This window comes from Leopardus geoffroyi, chromosome B3, assembly GCF_018350155.1.
Source record: "Leopardus geoffroyi isolate Oge1 chromosome B3, O.geoffroyi_Oge1_pat1.0, whole genome shotgun sequence".
Classification (NCBI taxonomy): domain Eukaryota; kingdom Metazoa; phylum Chordata; class Mammalia; order Carnivora; family Felidae; genus Leopardus; species Leopardus geoffroyi.
Window position 1 is genome coordinate 129,709,016 of NC_059337.1, and position 13,622 is coordinate 129,722,637.

The 13,622-nt window shown below is 40.2% G+C and overlaps 1 protein-coding gene across 2 annotated transcripts in view; it reads left to right on the forward strand.

The window, feature by feature from the left end:
- The window catches only part of FLRT2 (fibronectin leucine rich transmembrane protein 2), a 103,213-nt gene extending 89,808 nt beyond the window's left edge, over nucleotides 1–13,405 (forward strand). For both annotated transcript variants that reach the window (XM_045451776.1, XM_045451775.1), the window contains exon 2: nucleotides 4,646–13,405. In XM_045451776.1, the coding sequence (XP_045307732.1) occupies nucleotides 5,027–7,009 (1,983 nt within the window). In that variant the 5' untranslated portion in view covers nucleotides 4,646–5,026 and the 3' untranslated portion in view covers nucleotides 7,010–13,405. The remainder of the gene's footprint in view (nucleotides 1–4,645) is intronic.
- The last annotated feature ends 217 nt before the right edge of the window (nucleotides 13,406–13,622 follow it).

Here is a 13,622-nt window from a genome sequence, read left to right on the forward strand (position 1 = left end):
TGTACTATGATTTTTATAGTCTGAGTTTATTAAGCCCTCCTGGAATACAGGCTCCTGGAATTAATTAAAAAAAATCTTCCTAGGCAGCACTGGGAGAGAAACACTTTGCTGAAAGCTTTAACATGATTTATGTGCTTTGAGTCTCAGTTCCTATGAAAAGAGTTGAATTAAGGTAAAGTAGCCTAGAATAACTGCTGCTCTTACTGTCAGCTTTACCAGACTGGCAGGGCCAGGGTCTTGATGTCTCCAAAGAGCATTTGTTGCGTGTTGATTTACACTCAGTCTTTTGAAACTGTGTTTGCTACTTTCAGTGAAAATTCTTCTTTTTCCTTAGCACCTTCCACTAAACCGTTCTTCATAATCGCTAGTTTCCTGGAAAGGAAGCATACTCAGTGCGGTATTCAAATAAATAGGAAAGGGGGGAAAACATTGCCCCCAGTATTTGAAACGCCTCTTGTAAAAGCAAAACCTTTTATTCCTAATATTTAGAGACTTATAAATGGAAATGGCTAATGACCTGGAAACATGGGCTTGTTTCTTACCTTCTGGAAACTGGACTATCTCAGGGAGAAGTAGGCAGAGTTGGGGAAGGTGCGTTGCCATCCAAGTTTTGTTCCTTCTCTTAGCTGGGCTGAGTTTTACCTCTTGATCCACCTTACAACCTGCTTGGTTCCTTGTGCAGCCCTTTTTGAATCTCTTCCCTTTCTTGTACCTTTTTATCTTTCAGATCATTACATAGACAGTCTTTGTCCTACAACGTTTTTCCTAATACCCCAAGGACTAGGTGAGAGATCCTTACACAGTATCCTAAGTTTAGAACTCCTTATACAGTACTGTAATTCCCTGCTTATTCATTTCTCTCCCCTGACTTAATCAAGCTCATGAAGCCAAAACCCACATCGCTTCCGCCTAAGAGTGTATCTTCATTCTAATGCCCAGGCCAATAAATATTGGTTGAATAAATGAATGAAAACCATGCTGCATTGTCATGTTTTGTTTTTTTTTTTTGGTGTCCATGGCAAGAAGAATTTTTAGCTTCTGTTTATTAGAAACCTATGTTTGATTTCTTCTATAAAATTAGAATAATAATGCTAACCTTCTAAGGTACTTGTAAGATGGTGTAGGTCTGTGATTCTCAATTGGGGGTGATTTAGTCACCCCAGGAGACATATATTTGACAAGGCCTGGAGACATTTTTGGATGTTCACGGAAGCTCCACCACAGAATCATCTGGCCCAAAATATCAGTAGTGCTGAGGTTGAGAAATCCTGGAGTATACAAAAATGCATAGAACTTGAAAGGTTCAAAGCGATTTTATTTTGCTCTACACATTGGAGTTCACCTCTTTGGACAACCTAAATATTAATAATTACACAGAGAATAATAGTTTATATTTATTATATTCTTGTAGGTATCAGGCAACATAAAAGCTTTTCACAAATACTATCCTATTTAATTCTCTCAAGAATACTATGAGATAAGAATGACTATTATTATTGTCATTTTTCAGGTGAGGAAAGGAAGGCATAGAGTTTAAGATCCTGCAGCTACTCTGTGTCAGAGGTGGAATGAAAAGTCAGGGGCTATGCTTTTGACCATTATACTGTACTGCCTTCTCTATGGATGGAGTCTCCAGCTTAAGGTCTAAAAGGATTTCTGCCCTCAGTATTCGGTAGGAATTCACACTGAAAATATGGAGGAAATTTTAGCCTATTTAATGAAAAAAAATGTCATCATTGCCTACATGTTTGTAATTTTACACTTGCACTAATTTGAACAAAGATACAGTATACTGGCTGACATAATATAGGCTGTCGTTGATCCAAGGATTACAACAAATCTATTTGATGTAATTTTGTGGGATTCCGAAGAAGCTCAAAGAAAACCCTGAGAGTTTGTTTTCATTTAGAATTGAACTTGTCATAGCTGATCAACACATGGTGATCTCGATGGGACTTTTCTCCTCTTAAGGTGGATAAGCAGTGACAGTTTGCCCCATGTAATCCTATTAGGAGATTTCTTCGGGACCACATCCTCTTCTTACATAATTATAAAAGAACCACTCGTAAGGAGAGTTCAGAGGCCAGAGAGCAAAGCCCGGGGCAAAGGATTGGCTGATGGGGCTTTTACAGTTCTTACAGAAGACACAGTTCAGGCAAGTGGAAAATCTACAATTTGAAAACATGATAGTGTCCCAGTCTGTACTGAGTACTTGCTAAACTCCCAGTGATTATTAACTTTGAGGCTGTTAGCTGAGGAACTTTCCAAATAAATTCTGTCATCCTCAAGTATCAGCTAATTGTTTCCAGGGCCTTAAAACTTAGACTGTAAACTCAGTTAAGAAACATCTATTCTCTTTATTTAGGAACTTAGAACCCTGGGGTAGCTGGTTTTCTATCTTAGGAAATTATTGTGTGCTACTATCACATGTTGAAGATACTTGTGGAATGCTAAAAAATGTGTTAGGTTCTATCCTTTGGTCTCACTTTCCTGCCTCCTGTGAAGATCAGATGCTAATAACACCAAACAAATATTTCTTCTTAAATAAATCATGTTTTGTAAAAGTGGGCTCCCCCGATCACAAGTAACTTTGTAAGCTCCTACAGGGCATTAGTTTAGTGCCTGTCATGCAGACATACATTTTCAAGGGTCTGTTGAGGCCAAGTAACACATGTGGTATAACCATTGCACTACTCCACCTCCAAGATGTCATTTATACATAAGATGTCATTTGAGACTGTCTCCGGGGGACAAAAGTGATGAGTATGCCTTATGCTCTCACTCTTCTTGAAGAGTCATTGGGCATCTTCTTCCATTTATTTTATATTTAATAAATTAAAATATTCGAATGGTTAAATGTTACTGTGTTTAGGGCAATGCCTCTCAAATTTTAACGTGCACACCCAGGTTCTTGCTAACGTGCAGATTCTGCCTTTCAAACAATTTCCCAGCTCAAGCTCATGCTACTGGACCAAGAGCACACTTGAATAGCTAGCTATTAGGGAGCATTGAGATGGCTTACAAATTTGAAATCTGAGCTTAAGGATGATGTCAGGCTGATGGCATTAAACTAATTTTCCCTATACTATCCTTGGCTGTATTATAAATTATTCTTTAAGTATATAGGGAGATTTTTGCTGGGTTGGAGGGATGGCTCCTGTCTAGTGGCAAAACATATATTTATTTGTACGTTTTAACAAAGTAAACAATGTTTGATTTTTAATAAAGTATCATATCTCAATCTGTTTTGGTGTGGAGAAAACTCCCTATATCTCCCCTTCCCTTTTTAAGGTTTTTGAACAACAAAACATGAATTTTACTGTTTCAGGTCATCAGTGGCATTTTTTTAGGTGGTTCACAATGTTTTTTAAGTTGTAGAACAAATTTACAATATCCTTGACAGTTAAACAGCATTTGCGGTGTTTTTTTTTTTTTCTTTTTTAATTATGTTTCTAAAGATAGCTAAGGGAACAATTTCAAATAGTTCCTCTGTGCTTCTAGATATGAGTTGTTTCAATTTCTGTCTTTTGGTGAGAATTAAGAAGCTCATAGCTTGCCATGTCCTGTCATGTTGGCTTATTTTGTAAGGAAATAAAATCTGGCACCTTTCAATTATCTGCTTTACCTCTCTGATCTAAAAACAGATGGAACACATTGTAGAGCCGGGAGGCATGATTACTATCTGTGTATTGCCTTGACTTCCCCAACTGGGTCTTCTTTTGTTTTAAAGTGTGCTAAAGGTCTTTCTTTAAAGCAGGAAAAAAGGGGTGCCCGGGTGGCTAAATTGATTAAGCATCTAACTCCTGATGTCAGCTCAGGTCTTAATCTCAGAGTCATGAGTTCAAGCCCGGTACTGCTCTCCACTCTGGATGTGGAACCTACAAAAAAAAGAAAAAAAAAAAAGGTAGAAATAAACACAGATGGGAGGAAGGGGGTGGTGTTGAAAAATACCTTATTCCCAATCATGAGTGTGGCAACTCTCAAATCTGTACCTGGAGGTCCTGAAAGAGGGAATAAATAACACATGTATCATGAACAGGAGTCTGGTCCTTCTCCTTAGCTAATACCTTGAGGGTAAGCTGTTTTGATGGAAGACAAAGGTGAGGAGAGACGAAAAATGGGGAAGAAAAATAAATCTCTCTGCCTTCATGCGTGCTTCTGTGCATTGTGTTTATTCCTCTTCCTTACGGCATTAGATCAAAAGGACACATCTTTTTAAATGACCGCAGCAATGCCTATTGTGCATTTAGAAAAGGCTTCACGTTTCTTCTCTCAAGTGGTGTTAGGTACTCAGTCATTTGTTTCATCTTGAAAGAAGATGTGACCAGTTGGATTTGTAGGTAACCATCATTATTGATTCAGTGGATTCAGCAGTGTGCCTTTTGTGCCCTTTCTATTTGGATATTCAAACAGATATTTCAGAGACGGTACTGATTGGGTTGTTGAAGATAAGGTAATTGAATCGTGTTCCTTTGTTGAATACCTTTTCAACTAAATTATTGTTGCTTAAAACATCATTTAACGCCAACTCTGTGGCCCTGGCCATTTGGTTCTGGCCATAGTGTTCTTAAAAGGCATCTAGTAACCAGAACTTCATCCATCACTATACTAAACTGACTTTTTTCTCTCTACTTTCCTCTGACAGAGTGCAGATTGAGCTTAACCAAGAAGTTCATAGTCTGATCAACACTGACCTGATCTACAACATCAGAAGGGAGTTCTGCCTGCCCAGTTGGGCCTCTGTTGACTGCAGATAACTCGGCTTCACTCATTGCCTGTGTGGAAAGTTCTCCCTATTGATTTTTTGTGTCTTTTTGTTTTTTTGTTTTTGCACATGGAGGACAGTAACAAAGACGGCAACACAGGCTGATAAGAGCAGAGATCACAGGAGAATTCTTTTATTACAGGCCCTTGGGACTTTTCCTCTAGTTGGAGTTCTGGACTTTAACAGAGCCCTTTCCAGTCATTTTGGTTTTGTTTCTTGTTACTTTCCCACCACCTTGTATTTTGTTTCCGTACTTCAGAAATGGGCCTACAGACCACACAGTGGCCCAGCCGTGGGGCTTTTTTCCTGAAGTCTTGGCTTCTCATTTCCCTGGGGCTCTACTCACAAATGTCAAAAACCTTGGCGTGCCCTAGCGTGTGCCGCTGCGACAGGAACTTTGTCTACTGTAACGAGCGAAGCTTGACCTCAGTGCCTCTTGGGATCCCGGAGGGCGTAACCGTACTCTACCTCCACAACAACCAAATTAATAATGCTGGATTTCCCGCAGAACTGCACAACGTACGGTCGGTGCACACGGTCTACCTTTATGGCAACCAACTGGATGAATTCCCCATGAACCTTCCCAAGAACGTCAGAGTCCTCCATTTGCAGGAAAACAACATTCAGACCATTTCGCGGGCCGCTCTCGCCCAGCTCTTGAAGCTCGAAGAGCTTCACCTGGATGACAACTCGATATCCACGGTGGGGGTGGAAGACGGGGCCTTCCGGGAGGCTGTGAGCCTCAAACTGTTGTTCCTGTCCAAGAATCACCTGAGCAGTGTGCCCGTTGGGCTTCCTGTGGATTTGCAAGAGCTGAGAGTGGATGAAAATCGTATCGCTGTCATATCAGACATGGCCTTTCAGAACCTCACGAGCTTAGAGCGTCTGATCGTGGATGGGAACCTCCTGACTAACAAGGGCATTGCCGAGGGCACCTTCAGTCATCTCACCAAGCTCAAGGAATTTTCCATTGTTCGGAATTCACTCTCCCACCCCCCTCCTGATCTCCCAGGTACCCATCTGATCAGGCTCTACCTGCAGGACAACCAGATCAACCACATCCCTTTGACAGCCTTCTCAAATCTGCGCAAGCTGGAACGCCTGGACATATCCAACAATCAACTGCGCGTGTTGACTCAAGGGGTCTTTGATAATCTCTCCAACCTGAAGCAGCTCACTGCTCGGAATAACCCCTGGTTTTGTGACTGCAGTATTAAATGGGTCACGGAATGGCTCAAATACATCCCTTCATCTCTCAACGTGCGAGGTTTCATGTGCCAAGGGCCCGAGCAAGTCCGGGGGATGGCTGTCAGGGAGCTGAATATGAATCTTTTGTCGTGCCCCACCACGACCCCTGGGCTGCCCGTCTTTACCCCAGCTCCAAGTACAGCCTCGCCAACGACCCAGCCTTCCACGCTCTCTGTCCCAACCCCTAGCAGAAGCTACATGCCTCTGACTCCCACCACAGCCAAACTTCCCACGATCCCTGACTGGGATGGCAGAGAAAGAGTGACCCCGCCTATTTCTGAACGGATCCAACTCTCTATCCATTTTGTGAATGACACGTCCATCCAAGTCAGCTGGCTCTCTCTCTTTACCGTGATGGCATACAAACTCACGTGGGTGAAAATGGGCCACAGTTTAGTAGGGGGCATTGTTCAGGAACGCATAGTCAGCGGTGAGAAACAGCACTTGAGCCTGGTTAATTTAGAGCCCAGATCCACCTATCGGATTTGTTTAGTGCCACTGGATGCTTTTAACTACCGAGCTGTAGAAGATACCATTTGTTCCGAGGCCACCACCCATGCCTCCTATTTGAACAATGGCAGCAACACGGCTTCCAGCCACGAGCAGACGACTTCCCGCAGCATGGGCTCCCCTTTTCTGCTGGCGGGCCTGATCGGGGGCGCGGTGATATTTGTGCTCGTGGTCTTGCTCAGCGTCTTTTGCTGGCACATGCACAAAAAGGGGCGCTACACCTCCCAGAAGTGGAAATACAACCGAGGGCGGCGGAAAGACGACTACTGCGAGGCGGGCACCAAGAAAGACAATTCCATCCTGGAGATGACAGAAACCAGCTTTCAGATCGTCTCCTTAAATAACGATCAGCTCCTTAAAGGAGATTTCAGACTGCAGCCCCTTTATACCCCAAACGGGGGCATTAATTACACGGACTGCCATATCCCCAACAACATGCGATACTGTAACAGCAGTGTGCCAGACCTGGAGCACTGCCACACGTGACAGCCAGAGGTCCAGCGTTATAAAGGCAGACAGTAAGACTCTGGAGAACACACACACGTGTGTGCACCGAAAGACACACGAATTACATTTGATAAATGTTGCCCAGATGCATTTGTGCATTTGCATACTCTGTAATTTATACGGTGTACTATATAATGGGATTTAAAGAAAAAAGTGCTATCTTTTCTATTTCAAGTTAATGACAAACAGTTTTGTAACTCTTTGCTTTTTAAATCTTAAAAAAAAAAATAGTTGCTGAAGTACTGTACAGGGTTGTACCATGAGAACCCAATGCCAAGGCTAAGGAGTGATTCTTCCTCATGATGCACATTCACCATTTTACTGTTGAAGCTGTCAGAATAAATTCCTTTCTTATGGTTGGTGGTCAGATGAAAAGGCATGGAAACGGACTCATCAGGGTAGGCTACACAACACGGGGAAAACAAGGAGTGGCCCAGATAGATATCTTTATGCCATTTCTATACTTCCTGGTGTGGAAGGAAAGTTAAAAATTCCAAAGTAGAAGAAAGGAGGTAGTTACCCTGATTTGACTCAAAGCAGGAAATCTAGAAAGCATCACGAGGAAGCCCGTTCCTGTAAGATAAGTTAACCGAACCCGGCAGAATCCAGAAAATGATGTGGGCTTTGAAAAGAACTTCAAACCCGGGGGTTGGCTTTCTGACTGGGAGCTTAAAAATCACCCCTCACGCCTCCCTGATCCTATGTGATAACAGAGTTAGAGACTTGAGTCTGATTCCGGCCATCTTCAGGGACAGATAGGATGTTCCAGCAAGAAAACTCCCTTTAAAAGTGTTACTATTCAAATTATATGTCAGGTTGAATCACATTCAACAGAGATATATTCTAGAATACTTTTTTAGAAGAGGCTAATAAAATAACGGGAAGAATTATATTGAATGGAATTATTTTTGATAATGAGAATTATTTGGGTAGATTCACCACAGCTATGTCAACATGATATTTAGACCAACAAGAGATCAGTGTTTGGAATATACTAAACTTGTTATTTAAAAACTATTGGTACCATTTAGACAAAAGCAAGTGATCAGTGATTCTGCTACACTTCATCAAACGACTTTGTTAGTATCATGTTGAAATAGCTTGAATTAATACCTTTATCCCCTTGCAAATTTGTCTTCCAATCACCTCACCTATATTTTCGTAACTGGCCGTTTATGCTAGATTTTTTCCCCCCACTCTGCTTAAACTTTGAAAGAGAAACTGAGATCCCAGTCTCGGGTCCACAAAATATCCATATATACGTATACACTTTAAAATGTATACTAATTTTCTCTGCTGATAATTCTATAAGGACATATCAAAGCTGGCTGAAATAATGTATTTTTTTAAAGCAATACTGAGTTTCCACCTTGGACTGATGTTCATCCTATTCCATTTTTGAAATTTCATTTATTCCCTTTCAGTCTTGGATGTCCCTCTTCTTTCGGAATTGTGGAGGGATGATCTATCTTACATTAGTAGGATCACATGGAACAAGTCAGAGAGCACAGGCTCCTTCCCCTAATCTTGGCAGAGTGGGCAAAGAGCAGAGGGCATAGAGAAGAGAGGGATGTCTGTGCTTAATTCTAGATATTTTCAAAGCAATGCCCATTTTCATAAAGTATGTATAACTCACTCCTTTTCATCCCGTAGATGTAGAAGGGCTATCGATCACCTACATTAACTAAAAAAACACACCATTGGAAAATTCCTTTTAAAATCAAATTCTGCCCTGTGTTGTGGATTTCCTTTACCCCTGGCCATTTTTTAGGGACCTGTGAAATTGATGTCACACTCATTTTGGCTTTCTCTCTCGCTCTTTCTCTGTCTCTCACTTTTAACAAAATAGAACTGTGATGTGTCTTCTTTGTAAGAGTTTAGGTATAAAACGCTATGCAAGTTTTTCTTTATAGTAAGAGCTTTATTTTCTTTAATAACGTACCCCCCAACTTATATGTTTTAATCTCCCTTGTCCCTCAGAATAAGCAGAACATATAACTGAAGTTATAATGTTGTAGAGGCAAGAATCGAAACGGCAGTCAGTTGAACTGAAATTAGCTGTTAATTAATTTGAATTAATTCTAAAGTGACTTAGGTTTCCATATGAGTTTATTAGCTAGCAAAATCTGGCTGTTGCTTGTTGAAAGCTAATTCCACACAGCAAAGGGACAAGACAGTCTGTGAAGGTGATCAGTGTTAACAGTAAGCCATCTACCATTCAGGACAATGACATGGGGTTGTGTGTATTTAACTGGATAATTCCCTTCCACTGTTGTCTTCTCCTTGGCTGTGTAGATAAAACTATGTGTTCACATTATGGTACTTTGACTTTTGAGGGTTTTTTTTTTCTCTTTTATCCACAAAATAATCATGCTCATTTATTTATATTGTGTATCTAACCCCCAGCATCATATTTGGCTGCTGAAACATTTTAGTTTCGAGCCAAGACCGATGTTGGAAAGGTTTCTATGATGTCTTGTGGGATTCACAGAATTATTTGGGGCTTGAGTGGTACAATGAAGTCCTAGTCATGTGAAGGGGCCTCTGCTAAAAGATGTTCCTGAAGAGATAGAACCTAGTTACAGTCTTTGCTTTGATCTTGCGCACAGTATGACGGAGGCTGCTAAAAATAAGATCAGTGTCTCGTTTGTCATAGCATACCTGGGGCTCTCACGCCAGGATAGGAAGCCCATCACGGAATTTGTAATGTCTTACGTGTCTTAGGAAAACTGCTGAATAACCAACCGTCAGTGTTGGCTTAGGCTTTGATTGGCATCTTCATCGCGGGAAGTGTGTTTTGCTGAAACATCTACCCTCTAATGGAGCCTCTCTTGCTGCCATTGTTATGTACTTTGAGAGTAGCCAAGAGTCACAGTTGAAGATGCAGGCCAGGACCATGAACCAACAAGACATACACCCTGGCTTATAGAATTGGATGCTGTTTGACCAAACAAGCTGATTTCAGATAACACACGGCCACTTTCAGAGCTAGGCAACTGTCACTGTGCAGAGGAAATTCTAAGAGTAAAAGGTGTAGCCGTGATCACACAGATGTTACTGATCGTTATTCATTCCCAGGGTTGTCATTAATACCTGCTTGTTGTGGGGAGATGTGTTTGAACAGGGAGAGGCTCTGTGCTCCCCTCAAAACTGTCAAATACATTAGCAGTTGATCACAACGGATGGCCACAGGCAGAGACAAAAAGTGTGTTTCCCTGCCCGGTTTCCTTGTATGAGAAGTGGAAAGCATTCTATCCCCTGAGAAATAATGCGATTTCTAATTACCTGGATGTCTGTTGGAAATATATAAGATATGTTCCCCAAGGTTTAAAAAAACAAACAAACTGTGTTGCTGTATTGTGACCAATCTGGCAAAAAAATATTAATGAAGTCGCTAATTTTAAGGCTCCGTTTCCTACCAGTGCCGATCATGATGGTCTTAGTCACTTCCCAAGATCATAACTTACTTCCCCACGTGGAGAACCAGCTCTGCATGCGGTGAGCAGAACACCCAATGCAAGCAAAAGTTACAGGGAACGGCTGAGGCAGATCACCTTTTGACAGTGAACTGGTTAGTTTTCATCAATTTCTTTGTTTACAGCATTTTTCTCTACCCTACAACAAGGAGACGTTGAGTTTTACGTTAGAACAAGAACAGTTTTGCCCATGATTTACCTTTCCAGCTTCATGGGCGTGCAAAGCAATTTCTTTGTGCCGTAAAGGGCAATACAAATACAAAACAAACAAACGACTCTCCTAATTCTTACTCTTGTCAAAACTGACCTGATGCTCTTTTTTAAAAAGTGAAAATACTAATGAAGAAAGCTATGGCTTACATCCTTCTCTGATTTCTACATCAGGGCCATAAGACAATTGACCACTGGGGGATGCTTGTCACAGAATGTGGGGAGAAAGTTTTGTCCATGTATGATACTGTTGTTACAACAAACCAATCAGATTCTTTTGCTATAGTTTTCATTTTTCTTTTTCTAGAGGCACATCATCCACCAGAAGAGCACAAAGCAAGGCCATCGTAACAGGCATTTTTAAACTAGTATGCAACACACACGTACGTGCACACACACACACAAACACGCACACTGAGGCATTTATGAAGATGTCCATGGGATATAAGATTTATAACTTTTTGAGGCAAGGTGAAGGCGTCACCACTGTCTGTCCCTCTAAGACCAGTATATATTAACCAAAAGTTAATCCCAATGGTTTTTTATTGTTTGAACCACATGTTGATTTCCTTCTGGTTTATGTTTAGTGTGCTCTCATAACAAGGGACTGCAAGGGGCTGGAAGATTCTGCATCGCACGTCCTCTGAGACCTACCATGCCGCACACCTTGTTAACTACAAACTTCACTCTACACTATACAGTACCTTGTTGATATATTCAGTAAAGGCTTATTTTAAAAGAAAACCACATTTTGTTTATCTGAGTAAGTTCATTGGGTTATAGCCAACACTTGCATTGTTAATGTGAAAGAGAAATTAATGTGGAAGGCTTCCTGATGATGCATGAGGGTGGCAGGAATAAAGGAGGTGATAGGATTTTTCCTTTTCTCCTACCTTGAAGACAACTTCTGTTTTTAAAGCCATTTAACCTTTTTTTGTGTGTGTGTGAGGGGTTTATATGAAATCTTCATGTTCTTTTCTACTTCCCGACTAACTTGTGTGTTTGCATATCTTTTCAGTATACACCATACATCAAGAATATTGTTTTGTATTTGTGAAATCTGTATTGCTTAGGATAGAGATAAATATGAATGTAGTTTTCCAATCAGAATAGCCCCCCCCCCATTTCATAACATACACTATTGGTTTTAAAATGTCAATTTTTCTTAAGAATTCCCATGGTACATTTCTACTTCAGATTTGTTTATAGCTCATGCACCCATACTTCTAATGAGCACTCATGAAAATGTATCTATTCACGTGCTCCAGTTCAACTCGGATTATTCTCACGATTTTGCCAGACCCCTTTCCTCTAACTCTTTAATAATGTATTTGACAGAGATTAAATCGGGAAACAAAATCACGACACTTCAGTTAACTAGTATTAATTATTTTAGAATCTATGTTGGAAAATTAAGTATGCAAGACAGTGGTCACTGGTGATTTCTATTACACTTGGGAGATTTTGTGTCAAGTAATGTCCATGCAACTCTCAGTTACTTTTACCAAGAATTGCAGACCTTATTCTGTGAAGACCAGACCCTTAGTCAAGGAATAAAATTCGTTAAAAAAAAAAAAGTTTATTACAAGTCAGCATTTGGCTGACTTCAGAAGTTTTGTAGAAGAATAAAATACAGTCTTAGGCAAGTCAAGCACATCTTCTACTTCCCTGTGTTCCTAAAGAAATCTGTCTGTTCACCCAAAGTATTTATTTTTCATGTACCTTCTACAGAATTCTATGTTAGGTTCTTTTGGGGATTCAGAGAAAAATATGACTCTACCACTAAGGAGCTCACAGATTGTGCAAGAAGCTTATTTTCAAACACATTCCGGAGTCTCAGAGACCATGTAATAATTTAACATTCTCTCAACCTCAACAGAGCATCTAAGGTGACAAAAGAAATAGACGTACTTCTTGATACATTTGATGATGCATTTGTTGTATATATTAGATGATTTTGGTGTTTAATAGATGACGCAAAGTGATGGTGCGTTGATGAAATTAGAATTGAATTTGAATCAAATTTTCAAACATATACTAAGTAATTGAACATTTAGGAATTGTGTTTGGTAATTAGACATGCAACTTTAAATTTCCGCTGGGCACCAGAATATAAATTAATCTAAAACAATAAATAATGGCACCTGACAATTCTTGAGCACCAATGTAATGCCACATTTAGAATGCTTTGATACATGTGGTCACATTTTGTCTTCAACTATGTAAGGTGTTTCATCTTAGCTTTTCAGCATGTAAAATTTCCCAAGAAGTATAGCGATTCGTCCCTGATCATAAGACCTGTGAATGGCAGAGTCGGGCGTTAACCCCAAACGTGATTCTTAGACTCTTAAGTACTTTCTCGCCTCTTAAATTGACTAGCTTTGAGATGGACTAGCCTTCAGGACAACTTCTTAGTCAACGGTTAAAATTTGTGATGATCGAGATATCACAACGTCACTCTGAGGACACATATATTAATTATTGTTTGTGGCAAATCAAGGAAACATTCTAAAAACCTAAAAATATTTGTCTTTCAAATCCCATTCCTGTTTTTTTTAGAGAAATTCTGTGTTTGTTATTATTGGGTGGCTGCACATTTATCTGACTTGAAAGCTTCAGATGGAATCAAGATATGCCTACACCCAGGGGGTGAGCTGAAAGAACTATTAAAAGGACTTGAGTGAGGTTATTTTTAGTAATGAGTTTGTTTCTTACTTGAGAGGTTGCTCGAAGTATTTTGTAGATCCTGCTGAAGATGCTCATATGTCAGAATCTATTAGGGCCTTAGCAAACTGGCTCCTGGATTTACAATTTTTTTTTCATAGCACAAATAGAAAATGTGCGCTTTAGAGGATATTGTAGGAGCTTTGTTTTTATTAGTTATATGGAAAGTTAAGGATAAAGCA